The sequence below is a fragment of the Coregonus lavaretus genome (genome assembly GCF_964263955.1).
Source record: "Coregonus lavaretus genome assembly, chromosome: 19".
Classification (NCBI taxonomy): domain Eukaryota; kingdom Metazoa; phylum Chordata; class Actinopteri; order Salmoniformes; family Salmonidae; genus Coregonus; species Coregonus lavaretus.
This window is the reverse complement of record NC_140006.1, coordinates 12,568,999-12,583,122: the sequence shown is the minus strand read 5'-3', so window position 1 is coordinate 12,583,122 and position 14,124 is coordinate 12,568,999. Positions and strand designations below refer to the sequence as shown.

General features: G+C 45.1%; 2 protein-coding genes and 1 long non-coding RNA gene across 3 annotated transcripts in view; all 3 read left to right on the top strand.

Annotated features, from left to right (window-relative positions):
* Nucleotides 1-1,296, top strand: part of LOC311146949 (dynein axonemal heavy chain 11-like) — a gene marked incomplete at its 5' end in the record, with an annotated part of 48,652 nt that extends 47,356 nt beyond the window's left edge. The window contains 1 exon segment of the mRNA XM_084183563.1: nt 18-1,296. Coding sequence (XP_084039689.1) covers nt 18-265 — 248 coding nt within the window. The 3' untranslated portion in view covers nt 266-1,296.
* Nucleotides 1,297-2,426: 1,130 nt separating this feature from the next.
* Nucleotides 2,427-3,050, top strand: LOC311146530. Its single transcript, XR_014614692.1, has 3 exons — nt 2,427-2,515; nt 2,649-2,776; nt 2,969-3,050. It is a non-coding gene; the product is annotated as an uncharacterized lncRNA (long non-coding RNA).
* A 4,251-nt stretch (nt 3,051-7,301) lies between these two features.
* Nucleotides 7,302-12,281, top strand: LOC311146948 (dynein axonemal heavy chain 11-like; the record flags this gene model as incomplete). The annotated part of the gene is made up of 9 exons (XM_084183562.1): nt 7,302-7,307; nt 7,886-8,077; nt 8,218-8,337; nt 8,419-8,661; nt 8,779-8,886; nt 8,997-9,112; nt 9,195-9,307; nt 11,817-11,957; nt 12,034-12,281. 9 exons carry the CDS (start codon nt 7,302-7,304, stop codon nt 12,279-12,281), a joined length of 1,287 nt encoding a protein of 428 aa, XP_084039688.1.
* Nucleotides 12,282-14,124: the final 1,843 nt, after the last annotated feature.

Below are 14,124 nucleotides of genomic sequence, written 5' to 3'. Positions count from 1 at the left end.
CCCTCTTTGTCCCATAGGTGCAAGATGGGACACTCAGGGTGGGGTGATCACTGAGGCTCGTCTGAAGGAGTTAACCCCCTCCATGCCAGTCATCTCAGTCCGAGCCGTACCTAACGACAGACAGGAGACGCGTAACATCTATGAGTGTCCCCTGTACAAGACCAAGCTGAGAGGAACCACTTATGTCTGGACCTTCAGCCTCAAGACCAGAGAGAGACCAGCCAAGTGGGTACTGGCTGGGGTGGCACTGCTGCTCAGTGTGTGAGCTGTCAGGGTAGGAACTCTGCTTGTGAGAGAAATGAGGTGAAGGTGGAGAAGGATGAGGGGCCTGATGCTCTACAAGACTGTTGGTTAAAAAGGGCTTTTTTGAGGTTGGAAAGAGGCAAGGTAGTTTTTTCTTTAGTTATTCGTAGGGTGTGTATTTTCTGCATTATGTTGCTAAGTGTGAGAAAAGTTATTTTATGTAAAATACGCATGTTTTACTACATATCCCTCAAGCCAGGTTTCATGCTGCTATTGAAATATAAAAGGAATTTGTATAGTACTGTTTTAGCACCTGAAAGCTATATGAAAATGTATAAAGCTATATTAAGTTTTTTCATATGAATTAGTATGAATATATCTGTATTTTTCTGAATTTATTGAAAAACAATACAGTACAAGCTGCAAAATAGTTTCACACATTTGATCACAGTAAGAACCCATTACTTCAAAGCTTATTATTTTGAACAAATCAACTGTATCGTCTAACAAGTGTACAAATCTAAAAGCAGAAAACATTGGATGGTACCCTTTACCTAGTCCTAGCATCTAAAAAGGAGTGGTGTTCAAGTGCTCTATGGTCTATGTAACACTTGTTAATATGGCACATCAGTTACATGTCACTTTAAAAGCTTCAATAGACTAGGGCCCGGTTTCCCAAAAGCATCCTAAGGCTAAGTTCATTGTTAGAACTTTATGGATGAACTTAGCCTTAGGATGCTTTTGGGAAACCGGGCCCAGAACAACATGACAGTTAGCAGGAGGAAATCCACACTGCTCATAATTCTTCACTATTATCCCCTACAGTCCTCACACACAGGGGCGTGTATACGTTTGGCTTCAATTAAAAAAGAAAATGACATAACAGAAACAAAATAGTGTTTGTGTGTTCTCCTAGTCACTGTCGTCGTCAGACCAGCCCAGGTCCATCATGTTCATGTCCAGCGTCGCGGCGGTGGCGGCCATATTGATTTTGGTTCCCTGTCGTACGCTGCAGGTCTTAGAAGAGTTCTGATTGGATGTTGTCCGCATGCTCACCTGTACCCCCTGACCTCTGACCCCTAACTCACTCCTGACCTTATGACTTATGACCCCAACATTAGCCATGTCACCCCTGACCCCTACCACCCCCATGTTCATATTCATATCCATGTCCCCTATCCTCTCTATCCCCCCAATATCATCCAGAGAGAGCATATCCCCAAACCCAACCATACTCCCCCCACTCAGCTCCCTAAACATTGACTGCATCCTCCCTCCCTCCACACTCCCCCCCTCCACCACCCTCTCCTCCTTCGTTACCTCCCTCCATCCCTCTTGTCTCCCAGTCTCCCCCCATCCCCTCTCCTCCCTCTCTGTCTCCCCATCTACCTCTCCAATCCCACCCTGGAACCCCTTTAGCATGATTTGTAGCCTCCCCCCTTCCCCTAGCTCCAGCCGACCCCCTTCTATCCCTCCCTCCGTCCCCCTCTCCTTCTCTCTCTCCCCCCAGGTTACCTCTATCCCTCCATCCCCATCCGCCTCCCCAAGACTGCTTGAGAAGCCCCTAATCATGGACTGGAACCCACCTATCCCCCTGTCTATCCCTCCCTCCATCCCCCTCTCCCTCTCTCCGTTGCTGAGGGTTCTGATAAGGCAGGATATCTTGGCGCTGTTGGACTCCTGAGACTGAGAACGGAAGAACGACTCCGAGCTGATGCCTGATGCTATGGGGGAGAAGAACTGAAAGAGAGAAAGAGATGGGGGGGGCAGTTGAACACAACCCAGATGTCATCATTAACCACACTATAAATGTGTTGTTACTCTAGGGATGCGGGGCTTTAAATCTCAAATAAGGTTGTAAAACAAATAGAAAATGTTTATGAATGAAGCATCATGGTCTTTGAAACCCGGCAAATATGTAGGCTACTCACAGGGGTGACATTGGACCTCTCCATCAATCTCTCCTCCCACAGTCTCAGTCTTCTCTCCCTCTCCTCTTCTCTCCCTCTCCTCTTCTCTCCCTCCATCCCCATCTTTTATATGTCTCTGGCAAATTATAATGACGATCAATCTCCCTCCACATACCCTCCCCTCGCTCTCGCGCACTCTCTTTCTGTCTGTAGGAACTTTGTGGAGGAGAAGTTGGGGGTGAAGTATACAGAGGGGAGGAAGACAGAGTTTGCTAAGTCCTTCAGAGAGAGTGGACCTGCCTCGCCTGTATTCTTCATCCTGTCTCCTGGAGTAGACCCTCTCAAAGACGTGGAGTCACTGGGTAACACTAAGACAACTAATTTTGTAATGTAAAGATCACTGTAAATCTGCATGAATATGACACATTTACATTTACATTTACGTCATTTAGCACACACACACACACTGAGAAAATATTGTTTCCATGGTAACAGGCAGGAAGTTGGGGTTCACCATAGACCTGGGGAAACTCCACAATGTGTCTTTGGGTCAGGGTCAGGAGGCTGTGGCTGAGGTCGCCATGGAGATGGCTGCTAAGGAGGGACACTGGGTCATTTTACAGGTATGGCTATCCTGCTATATACTGTACATAAAACATAATTAATTCATTCATCATTGCATCCATCCATCCTTCCATCCATTCATTGTTTCATTAATCAATTTATTAGTTTGTTCGCGCTTACATTTGTTCATCCATCCATCCATTCATCCATTAATTAATTCATTCAGTCATTCATTCATTCATCTCTGTCAGAATATCCACCTGGTGGCTCGCTGGCTGGGGTCGTTGGAGAAGCTTCTGGAACGCTGCTGTGAGGGCAGTCACCAGGACTACAGAGTGTTTATTAGTGCTGAGCCTGCCCCCACACCACAGGAGCACATCATCCCTCAGGTACACACACACACACATACACACACATGCATTTATAATAACACGGTGTGTTTTCCTAATTTAAAAGTGTGTTTGTTCTCCTCTCCTCAAAAATAAATAAATAACACAAATAAATAAAGTCAGATTTTCGCCATGATAGAATTTGCCTCATATTTGCTATAGCCTAGCTCAATCCGTTGAAAACGAAATAATCTTTGAGTGACTGCTACGCTATAGCGTTATATTTATGGCCTCAATGGATGAATAACATGTATCTGCGAGTGTTTTGCATGGATCTCAATGGTCTGTCAAATTAAATTGGCACCTCTGTCAGGTGCGCGCTTATCTCGTTCACCACCAGACTATTCTTCCCCCTAAAGGGTGCGTTAGTCATTTCACTTTAGCAATCTACTCCGATAATGAGCATTTAGCCTAGGGACAAATAGGTGCTCGCCTATAATCGCTATTTGAAGTGGGGAGCATACAGGCCTACTTCTATGTCAGGACTGACTGAAGGAATAGCTTAAAATGCGTTATAGAAGTAGGCTAAATAGCCTTTTCGTGTAAAACGCAACATAAGAACCAGCAGTAGCTCAAATAAAAACGTCTAAAACTACACTCCAAAGTTATAAAAAAAGATATACCATACCAGTTAAAGGTTTGGACACACCTACTCATTCAAGGGTTTTTCTACATTGTAGAATAATAGTGAAGACATCAAAACTATGAAATAACACATATGGAATCATGTAGTAACCAAAAAAGTATTAAACACATAAAAATATATTTTATATTTGAGATTCTTCAAACACCGCTCTTGCTGCAGGTGATTCTCAGATCCACCTCTAGGCAGACGACACCATTTTGTATACATCTCGCCCTTCATTGGACACTGTGTTAACAAACCTCCAAACGAGCTTCAATGCCATACAACACAACTTCCGTAGCCTCCAACTGCTCTTAAACACAAGTAAAATGAAATGCATGCTCTTCACCCGCCCAAAGTCCCATATACTACCCACCACTGCGACCTGTATGCTCTTGTTGGCTGGTCCACACTACATATTCGTTGCCAAACCCACTGGCTCCAGGCCATCTATAAATCACTTCTAGGCAAATCCCCTCCTTATCTTAGCTTATCCTAATCTCTGAAGCTGGAGACACTTATCTAACTTCAAGCATCAGTTGTCAGACCACCTTACTGATCACTGCACCTGTACACAGCCCATCTGAAATTAGCCCACCCAACTACCTCATCCCCATATTGTTATTTATTTTGCTAATTTACACCCCAGTATCTCTTTTTGCACATTATCTCTTGTACATCTATAATTCCAGTGTTAATACTAATTGTAATTATTTTGCACTATGGCCTATTTATTGCCTTACCTCCATAACTTTCTACATTTGCACACACTGTATATATTTTCTGTAGTATTTTTGACTTTATGTTTTGTTTTACCCCATATGTAACTCTGTGTTGTTGTTTTTATTGCACTGCTTTGCTTTATCTTGGCCAGGTGGCAGTTGTAAATGAGAACTCGTTCTCAACTGGCTTACCTGGTTAAATAAAGGTGAAATTAAAAAAATTAAAAAACAGTTGCCTTGATGACAGCTTTGCACACTACTGGCTTCACCTAGAATGCTTTTCCAACAGTCTTGAAGGAGTTCCCACATATGCTGAGCACCTGTTGGCTGCTTTTCCTTCACTCTGTGGTCCGACTCATCCCAAACCATCTCAATTGGGTTGAGGTCGGGGGATTGTGGAGGCAAGGTCATCTGATGCAGCACTCTCATTCGTGGTAAAATAGTCCTTCCACAGGCTGGAGGTGTGTTGGTTCATTGTCCTGTTGAAAAACAAATTATAGTTCCACTAAGCCCAAACCAGATGGGATGGTGTATCGCTGCAGAATGTTGCGGTAGCCATGTAGTGTGCCTTGAATTCTAAATAAATCACAGACAGTGTCACCAGCAAAGCACCCCCACACCATAACACCTCCTCCTACATGCTTTACGGTGGGAAATACACATGCGTTGATCATCCGTTCACCCACACCACGTCTCACAAAGACACGGCAGTTGGAACCATACATCTCCAATTTGGACTCCAGACCAAAGGACAAATTTCCATCGGTCTAATGTCCACTGCTCGTGTTTCTTTACCCAAGCAAGTCTCTTCTAATTATTGGTGTCCTTTAGTAGTGGTTTCTTTGCAGCAAATCGACCACGAAGGCCTGATTCACACAGTCTCCTCTGAACAGTTGATGTTGAGATGTGTCTGCATTTATTTGGTCTGCAATTTCTGAGGCTGGTAACTCTATTTAACTTATCCTCTGCAGCAGAGGTAACTCTGGGTCTTCCATTCCTGTGGCAGTCCTCATGAGAGCCAGTTTCATCATAGCACTTGATGGTTTTTGCGACTGCACTTGAAGAAACTTTCAAAGTTGTTGAAGTATTCCGTATTGACTGACCTTCATGTCTTAAAGTAATGATGGACTGTCATTTCTCTTTGATTATTTGAGCTGTTCTTGCCATAATATGGACTTGGTCTTTTATCAAATAGGGCTATCTTCTGTATACCACCCCTACCTTGTCACAACACAACTGATTGGCTCAAACACATTAAGAAGGGAAGACATTCCACAAATTAACTTTTAAGAAGGCACAGCTGTTAATTGAAATGCATTCCAGATGACTACCCCATGAAGCTGATTGAGAGAATGCCAAGAGTGTGCAAAGCTGTCAAGGCAAAGGGTGGTTTCTTTGAAGAATCTCAAATAAACAAATCAAAATATATTTTATAACACTTTTTTGGTTACTACATGATTCCATATGTGTTATTTCATAGTTTTGATGTCTTCACTATTATTCTACAATGTAGAAAATAGTAAAAATAAAGAAAAACCCTGGAATGAGTAGGTGTGTCCAAACTTTTGACTGGAACTGTGTATATATATATATCATGGTATATCCTTGTGTGCAAGAATGTCTTAAGAATCGAAATACTTACAACAGTTGATCCAATTCTAGCCTAAGCTCGGTTTGAATATTCAAGTACCTCCCCATCCCTAACTGCTGTCCTAATACAGTTGAAGTCGGAAGTTTACATACACCTTAGCCAAATACATTTAAACTAAGTTTTTCACAATTCCTGACATTTAATCCTAGTAAAAATTCCCTGTTTTAGGTCAGTTAGGATCACCACTTTATTTTAAGAATGTCAGAATAATTGTAGAGAGAATTATTTATTTCAGCTTTTATTTCTTTCATCACATTCCCAGTGGGTCAGAAGTTTACATACACTCAATTAGTATTTGGTAGCATTGCCTTTAAATTGTTTAATTTGGGTCAAACATTTCGGGTAGCCTTCTACATGCTTCCCACAATAAATTGGGTGAATTTTGGCCCATTCCTCCTGACAGAGCTGGTGTAACTGAGTCAGGTTTGTAGGCCTCCTTGCTCGCACACGCTTTTTCAGTTCTGCCCACACATTTTCTATAGGATTGATGTCAGGGCTTTGTGATGGCCACTCCAATACCTTGACTTTGTTGTCCTTAAGCCATTTTGCCACAACTTTGTAAGTACGCTTGGGGTCATTGTCCATTTGGAAGACTCATTTGTGACCAAACTTTAACTTCCTGACTGATGTCTTGAGATGTTGCTTCAATATATCCACATAATTTTCCTTCCTCATGATGCCATCTATTTTGTGAAGTGCACCAGTCCCTCCTGCAGCAAAGCACCCCCACAGCATGATGCTGCCACCTCCGTGCTTCACTTTTGGGATGGTGTTCTTCGGCTTGCAAGGTCCCCCTTTTTCCTCCAAACATAACGATGGTCATTATGGCCAAACAGTTCTATTTTTGTTTCATCAGACCAGAGGACATTTCTCAAAAAGTACAACCTTTGTCCCCATGTGCAGTTGCAAACCATAGTCTGGGTTTTTTATGGCGGTTTTGGAGCAGTGGCTTCTTCCTTGCTGCGCGGCCTTTAAGGTTATGTCGATATAGGACTCGTTTTACTGTGGATATAGATACTTTTGTACCTGTTTCCTCCAGTATCTTCACAAGGTCCTTTGCTGTTGTTCTGGGATTGATTTGCACTTTTCGCACCAAAGTACATTCATCTCTAGGAGACAAAACGCGTCTTCTTCCTGAGCGGTATGACAGCTGCGTGGTCCCATGGTGTTTATACTTGCGTACTATTGTTTGTACAGATGAACGTGGCACCTTTAGGCGCTTGGAAATTGCTCCCAAGGATGAACCAGACTTGTGGAGGTCTATAATTTTTATTCTGAGGTCTTGGCTGATTTCCTTTGATTTTCCCACGATGTCAAGCAAAGAGGCACTGAGTTTGAAGGTAGGCCTTGAAATACATCAACAGGTACACCTCCAATTGACTCAAATGATGTCAATTAGCCTATCAGAAGCTTCTAAAGCCATGACATCATTTTCTGGACTTTTCCAAGTTGTTTAAAGGCACTTTCAACTTAGTATATGTAAACTTCTGACCCACTGGAATTGTGATACAGTGAATTATAAGTGAAATAATCTGTCTGTAAACAATTGTTGGAAAAATTACTTGTGTCATGCACATATTAGAAGTCCTAACCGACTTGCCAAAACTATAGTTTGTTAAAAGGAAATGGGAGTGGTTGAAAAACTAGTTTTAATGTCTCCAACCTAAGTGTATGTAAACTTCCGACTTCAACTGTATATTATCAATATCTCACAAACTCCTTCCACAACCACCTTCGCTCTCTCTCTCTCGCTCTCTCTCTCTCTGTCTTTCTCTCTGTAGGACATATTGGATCAGTGCAGAAGAGAGCAGGAGTTTAAGACCATCCTGTTCTCTCTGTGTTATTTTCATGCCTGTGTGGCTGAGAGGCGTAAGTTCGGTCCTCAGGGTTGGAACAGGAAATACCCCTTTAACACTGGAGACCTCACCATCTCTGTCAACGTGCTCTACAACTACCTGGAGGCCAACTCACAGGTCACTGTTTACCGTGTTATAGTGATCAGGATGGTGATGATCATAACTGTATTGATGATTGATGATGTTTATATTGATGATGATGATGAGTCATTGTTCATGTATTTTGTGTGTGCGTGTGTGTGCTTGCGCATGTTTAGGTGCCGTGGGAGGACTTGCGCTATCTGTTTGGAGAGATCATGTATGGAGGTCACATCACAGACGACTGGGACAGAAGACTCTGTAGAACCTACCTGGAGGAATATATGCAGCCCAACCAGGTGTGTGTGTGTGTGTGTGTTACGATTGTGATGATAGTGTTAAAAATAAACCTACACCCTTTCCATCCTGTTTCCCACCAGTTTGACAGGAAGTTGGCTCTGGCTCCGGGCTTTGTGGTTCCCTCCAACCTGGACTACCAGGGTTACCATGGTTACGTAGATGAGATGCTGCCCCACGAGAGCCCGGTGCATTATGGACTACACCCCAACGCAGAGATAGAGTTTCTGACGGTGACCTCTGATAACCTCTTCCACACACTGCTGGAGCTGCAGTCACCTGATTCTGTGATGGGAGAGGGGGCTTCACAGACCGTAGAGGAGAAGGTGTGTGTCAGAGACACACACACACACACACACCAGGCATATTCATAACAGACACACTCATAGCAGACACACACATACAGCGGACCCACACACACTCATCCCTCATCCTCCCTGCAGGTGAAGACCATCCTAGACGAGGTGTTGGAGAAGCTTCCAGAAGAGTACAACATGTCAGACATCTACGAGATACGACGCTCACTCAAGGAGCTGGACCTGGGGCTGAAGGTGGGTTAGGGGCTAGGGGTCAGCTGGGAAATTAGACTAGGACTGATAGATGACATAAGGGTGAATTGGTAGTTGTCTCTCATAACAGTGATGTTTTTTTCTCCTTCCAGGGTGAGCTGGCTATCTCCTCAGAGATGGAGCAGATCCAGTCAGCTCTGTTCTTTGATAACGTCCCAGACACCTGGACCAAACTGGCCTACCCCTCCACTTACAGCCTGGCCCAGTGGTGAGTCACTGTGTGTACTCTCACACTGTCCCAACGTGTACTTAAGATGATGTGTTGCTATGTGTGTGTGTGTGTTTACCAGGTATAATGACGTGTTGCTGCGCTGTAGAGAGCTGGACAGCTGGACACAGGACCTGGCTCTGCCCACCGTCGTCTGGCTGTCTGGACTCTTTAACCCACAGTCCTTCTTAACAGGTAACATCAAATCAAATCATATCAAATTTTATTGGTCACATGCGCCAAATACAACAGGTGCAGACATTACAGTGAAATGCTTACTTACAGCCCTTAACCAACAGTGCATTTATTTTAAACAAAAAAAGTAATAATAAAACAACAAAAAAAGTGTTGAAAAAAAAAAGAGCAGAAGTAAAATAAAGTGACAGTAGGGAGGCTATATATACAGGGGGGTACCGTTGCAGAGTCAATGTGCGGGGGCACCGGCTAGTTGAGGTAGTTGAGGTAATATGTACATGTGGGTAGAGTTAAAGTGACTATGCATAAATACTTAACAGAGTAGCAGCAGCGTAAAAAGGATGGGGTGGGGGGGCAGTGCAAATAGTCCGGGTAGCCATGATTAGCTGTTCAGGAGTCTTATGGCTTGGGGGTAGAAGCTGTTGAGAAGTATTTTGGACCTAGACTTGGCACTCCGGTACCGCTTGCCGTGCGGTAGCAGAGAGAACAGTCTATGACTAGGGTGGCTGGAGTCTTTGACAATTTTGAGGGCCTTCCTCTGACACCGCCTGGTATAGAGGTCCTGGATGGCAGGAAGCTTTGCCCCAGTGATGTACTGGGCCGTACGCACTACCCTCTGTAGTGCCTTGCGGTCGGAGGCCAAGCAGTTGCCATACCAGGCGGTGATGCAACCAGTCAGGATGCTCTCGATGGTGCAGCTGTAGAATTTTTTGAGGATCTGAGGACCCATGCCAAATCTTTTTAGTCTCCTGAGGGGGAATAGGCTTTGTCGTGCCCTCTTCACAACTGTCTTGGTGTGTTTGGACCATGATAGTTCGTTGGTGATGTGGACACCAAGGAACTTGAAGCTCTCAATCTGTTCCACTACAGCCCTGTCGATGAGAATGGGGGCGTGCTCAGTCCTCTTTTTTTTCCTGTAGTCCACAATCATCTCCTTTGTCTTGGTCACGTTGAGGGAGAGGTTGTTGTCCTGGCACCACACGGCCAGATCTCTGACCTCCTCCCTATAGGCTGTCTCATCGTTGTCGGTGATCAGGCCTACCACTGTTGTGTCTTCGGCAAACTTAATGATGGTGTTGGAGTCGTGCCTGGCCATGCAGTCATGGGTGAACAGAGAGTACAGGAGGGGACTGAGCACGCACCCCTGAGGGGCCCCCGTGTTGAGGATCAGTGTGGCAGATGTGTTGTTACCTACCCTTACCACCTGGAGGCGGCCCGTCAGGAAGTCCAGGATCCAGTTGCAGAGGGAGATGTTTAGTCCCAGGATCCTTAGCTTAGTGATGAGCTTAGAGGGCACTATGGTGTTGAATGCTGAGCTGTAGTCAATGAATAGCATTCTCACGTAGGTGTTCCTCTTGTCCAGGTGGGAAAGGGCAGTGTGGAGTGCGATAGAGATTGCATCATCTGTGGATCTGTTGGGGCGGTATGCACATTGGAGTGGGTCTAGGGTTTCTGGGATAATGCTGTTGATGTGAGCCATGACCAGCCTTTCAAAGCACTTCATGGCTACAGACGTCAGTGCTACGGGTCAGTAGTCATTTAGGCAGGTTATCTTAGAGTCCTTGGGCACGGGGACTATGGTGGTCTGCTTGAAACATGTTGGGTTTACAGACTCAGTCAGGGACATGTTGAAAATGTCAGTGAAGACACTTGCCAGTTGGTCAGCACATGCTCGGAGTACACGTCCTGGTAATCCGTCTGGCCCTGCGGCCTTGTGAATGTTGACCTGCTTAAAAGTCTTACTCACATCGGCTACGGAGAGCGTGATCACATAGTCATCCGGAACAGCTGGTGCTCTCATGCATGCTTCAGTGTTGCTTGCCTCGAAGCGAGCATAGAAGTGGTTTAGCTCGTCTGGTAGGCTTGTGTCACTGGGCAGCTCGCGGCTGTGCTTCCCTTTGTAGTCTGTAATAGTTTTCAAGCCCTGCCACATCCGACGAGCGTCAGAGCCAGTGTAGTATGATTCAATCTTAGACCTGTATTGACTCTTTGCCTGTTTGATGGTTCGTCGGAGGTCATAGCGGGATTTCTTATAAGCGTCCGGGTTAGAGTCCCGTTCCTTGAAAGCGGCAGCTCTACCCTTTAGCTCAGTGCGGATGTTTCCTGTAATCCATGGCTTCTGGTTGTGGTATGTACGTACGGTCACTGTGGGGACGACATCATCGATGCACTTATTGATGAAGCCAGTGACTGATGTGGTGTACTCCTCAATGCTGTCTGAAGAATCCCGGAACATGTTCCAGTCTGTGCTAGCAAAACAGTCCTGTAGCTTAGCATCTGCGTCATCTGACCACTTTTTTATTAACCGAGTCACTGGTGCTTCCTGCTTTAGTTTTTGCTTATAAGCAGGAATCAGGAGGATAGAGTTATGGTCAGATTTGCATACACGCACATCCCCCTACACACTTACAAACAACATACCCAACCAACTTATGTTGTAACTGTCAGTTGCCTCTTGGTATTCTCTGTTCAGTGGAATTATTTGCTCAACTACCCTCTCTCCCTCCAGCGGTGATGCAGTCTCTGGCTCGTAAGAATGAGTGGCCGTTAGATAAGATGAACCTGACTGTGGATGTGACTAAGAAATTTAAGGAAGAGTTCAACCAGCCTGCCAGAGAGGGAGCATACGTATACGGACTATACATGCAAGGTATACACTCCTCTCCTTCTCATGAACACATACATCCTAGTTCATTTATCTTCATTTTCCCCTCTTTGTCCCATAGGTGCAAGATGGGACACTCAGGGTGGGGTGATCACTGAGGCTCGTCTGAAGGAGTTAACCCCCTCCATGCCAGTCATCTCAGTCCGAGCCGTACCTAACGACAGACAGGAGACGCGTAACATCTATGAGTGTCCCCTGTACAAGACCAAGCTGAGAGGAACCACTTATGTCTGGACCTTCAGCCTCAAGACCAGAGAGAGACCAGCCAAGTGGGTACTGGCTGGGGTGGCACTGCTGCTCAGTGTGTGAGCTGTCAGGGTAGGAACTCTGCTTGTGAGAGAAATGAGGTGAAGGTGGAGAAGGATGAGGGGCCTGATGCTCTACAAGACTGTTGGTTAAAAAGGGCTTTTTTGAGGTTGGAAAGAGTCAAGGTAGTTTTTTCTTTAGTTATTCGTAGGGTGTGTATTTTCTGCATTATGTTGCTAAGTGAGAGAAAAGTTATTTTATGTAAAATACGCATGTTTTACTACATATCCCTCAAACCAGGTTTCATGCTGCTATTGAAATATAAAAGGAATTTGTATAGTACTGTTTTAGCACCTGAAAGCTATATGAAAATGTATAAAGCTATATTAAGTTTTTTCATATGAATTAGTATGAATATATCTGTATTTTTCTGAATTTATTGAAAAACAATACAGTACAAGCTGCAAAATAGTTTCACACATTTGATCACAGTAAGAACCCATTACTTCAAAGCTTATTATTTTGAACAAATCAACTGTATCGTCTAACAAGTGTACAAATCTAAAAGCAGAAAACATTGGATGGTACCCTTTACCTAGTCCTAGCATCTAAAAAGGAGTGGTGTTCAAGTGCTCTATGGTCTATGTAACACTTGTTAATATGGCACATCAGTTACATGTCACTTTAAAAGCTTCAATAGACTAGGGCCCGGTTTCCCAAAAGCATCCTAAGGCTAAGTTCATTGTTAGAACTTTATGGATGAACTTAGCCTTAGGATGCTTTTGGGAAACCGGGCCCAGAACAACATGACAGTTAGCAGGAGGAAATCCACACTGCTCATAATTCTTCACTATTATCCCCTACAGTCCTCACACACAGGGGCGTGTATACGTTTGGCTTCAATTAAAAAAGAAAATGACATAACAGAAACAAAATAGTGTTTGTGTGTTCTCCTAGTCACTGTCGTCGTCAGACCAGCCCAGGTCCATCATGTTCATGTCCAGCGTCGCGGCGGTGGCGGCCATATTGATTTTGGTTCCCTGTCGTACGCTGCAGGTCTTAGAAGAGTTCTGATTGGATGTTGTCCGCATGCTCACCTGTACCCCCGACCTCACCCCCTGACCTCTGACCCCTAACTCACTCCTGACCTTATGACTTATGACCCCAACATTAGCCATGTCACCCCTGACCCCTACCACCCCCATGTTCATATTCATATCCATGTCCCCTATCCTCTCTATCCCCCCAATATCATCCAGAGAGAGCATATCCCCAAACCCAACCATACTCCCCCCACTCAGCTCCCTAAACATTGACTGCATCCTCCCTCCCTCCACACTCCCCCCCTCCACCACCCTCTCCTCCTTCGTTACCTCCCTCCATCCCTCTTGTCTCCCAGTCTCCCCCCATCCCCTCTCCTCCCTCTCTGTCTCCCCATCTACCTCTCCAATCCCACCCTGGAACCCCTTTAGCATGATTTGTAGCCTCCCCCCTTCCCCTAGCTCCAGCCGACCCCCTTCTATCCCTCCCTCCGTCCCCCTCTCCTTCTCTCTCTCCCCCCAGGTTACCTCTATCCCTCCATCCCCATCCGCCTCCCCAAGACTGCTTGAGAAGCCCCTAATCATGGACTGGAACCCACCTATCCCCCTGTCTATCCCTCCCTCCATCCCCCTCTCCCTCTCTCCGTTGCTGAGGGTTCTGATAAGGCAGGATATGTTGGCGCTGTTGGACTCCTGAGACTGAGAACGGAAGAACGACTCCGAGCTGATGCCTGATGCTATGGGGGAGAAGAACTGAAAGAGAGAAAGAGATGGGGGGGGCAGTTGAACACAACCCAGATGTCATCATTAACCACACTATAAATGTGTTGTTACTCTAGGGATGCGGGGCTTTGACACCATACAAC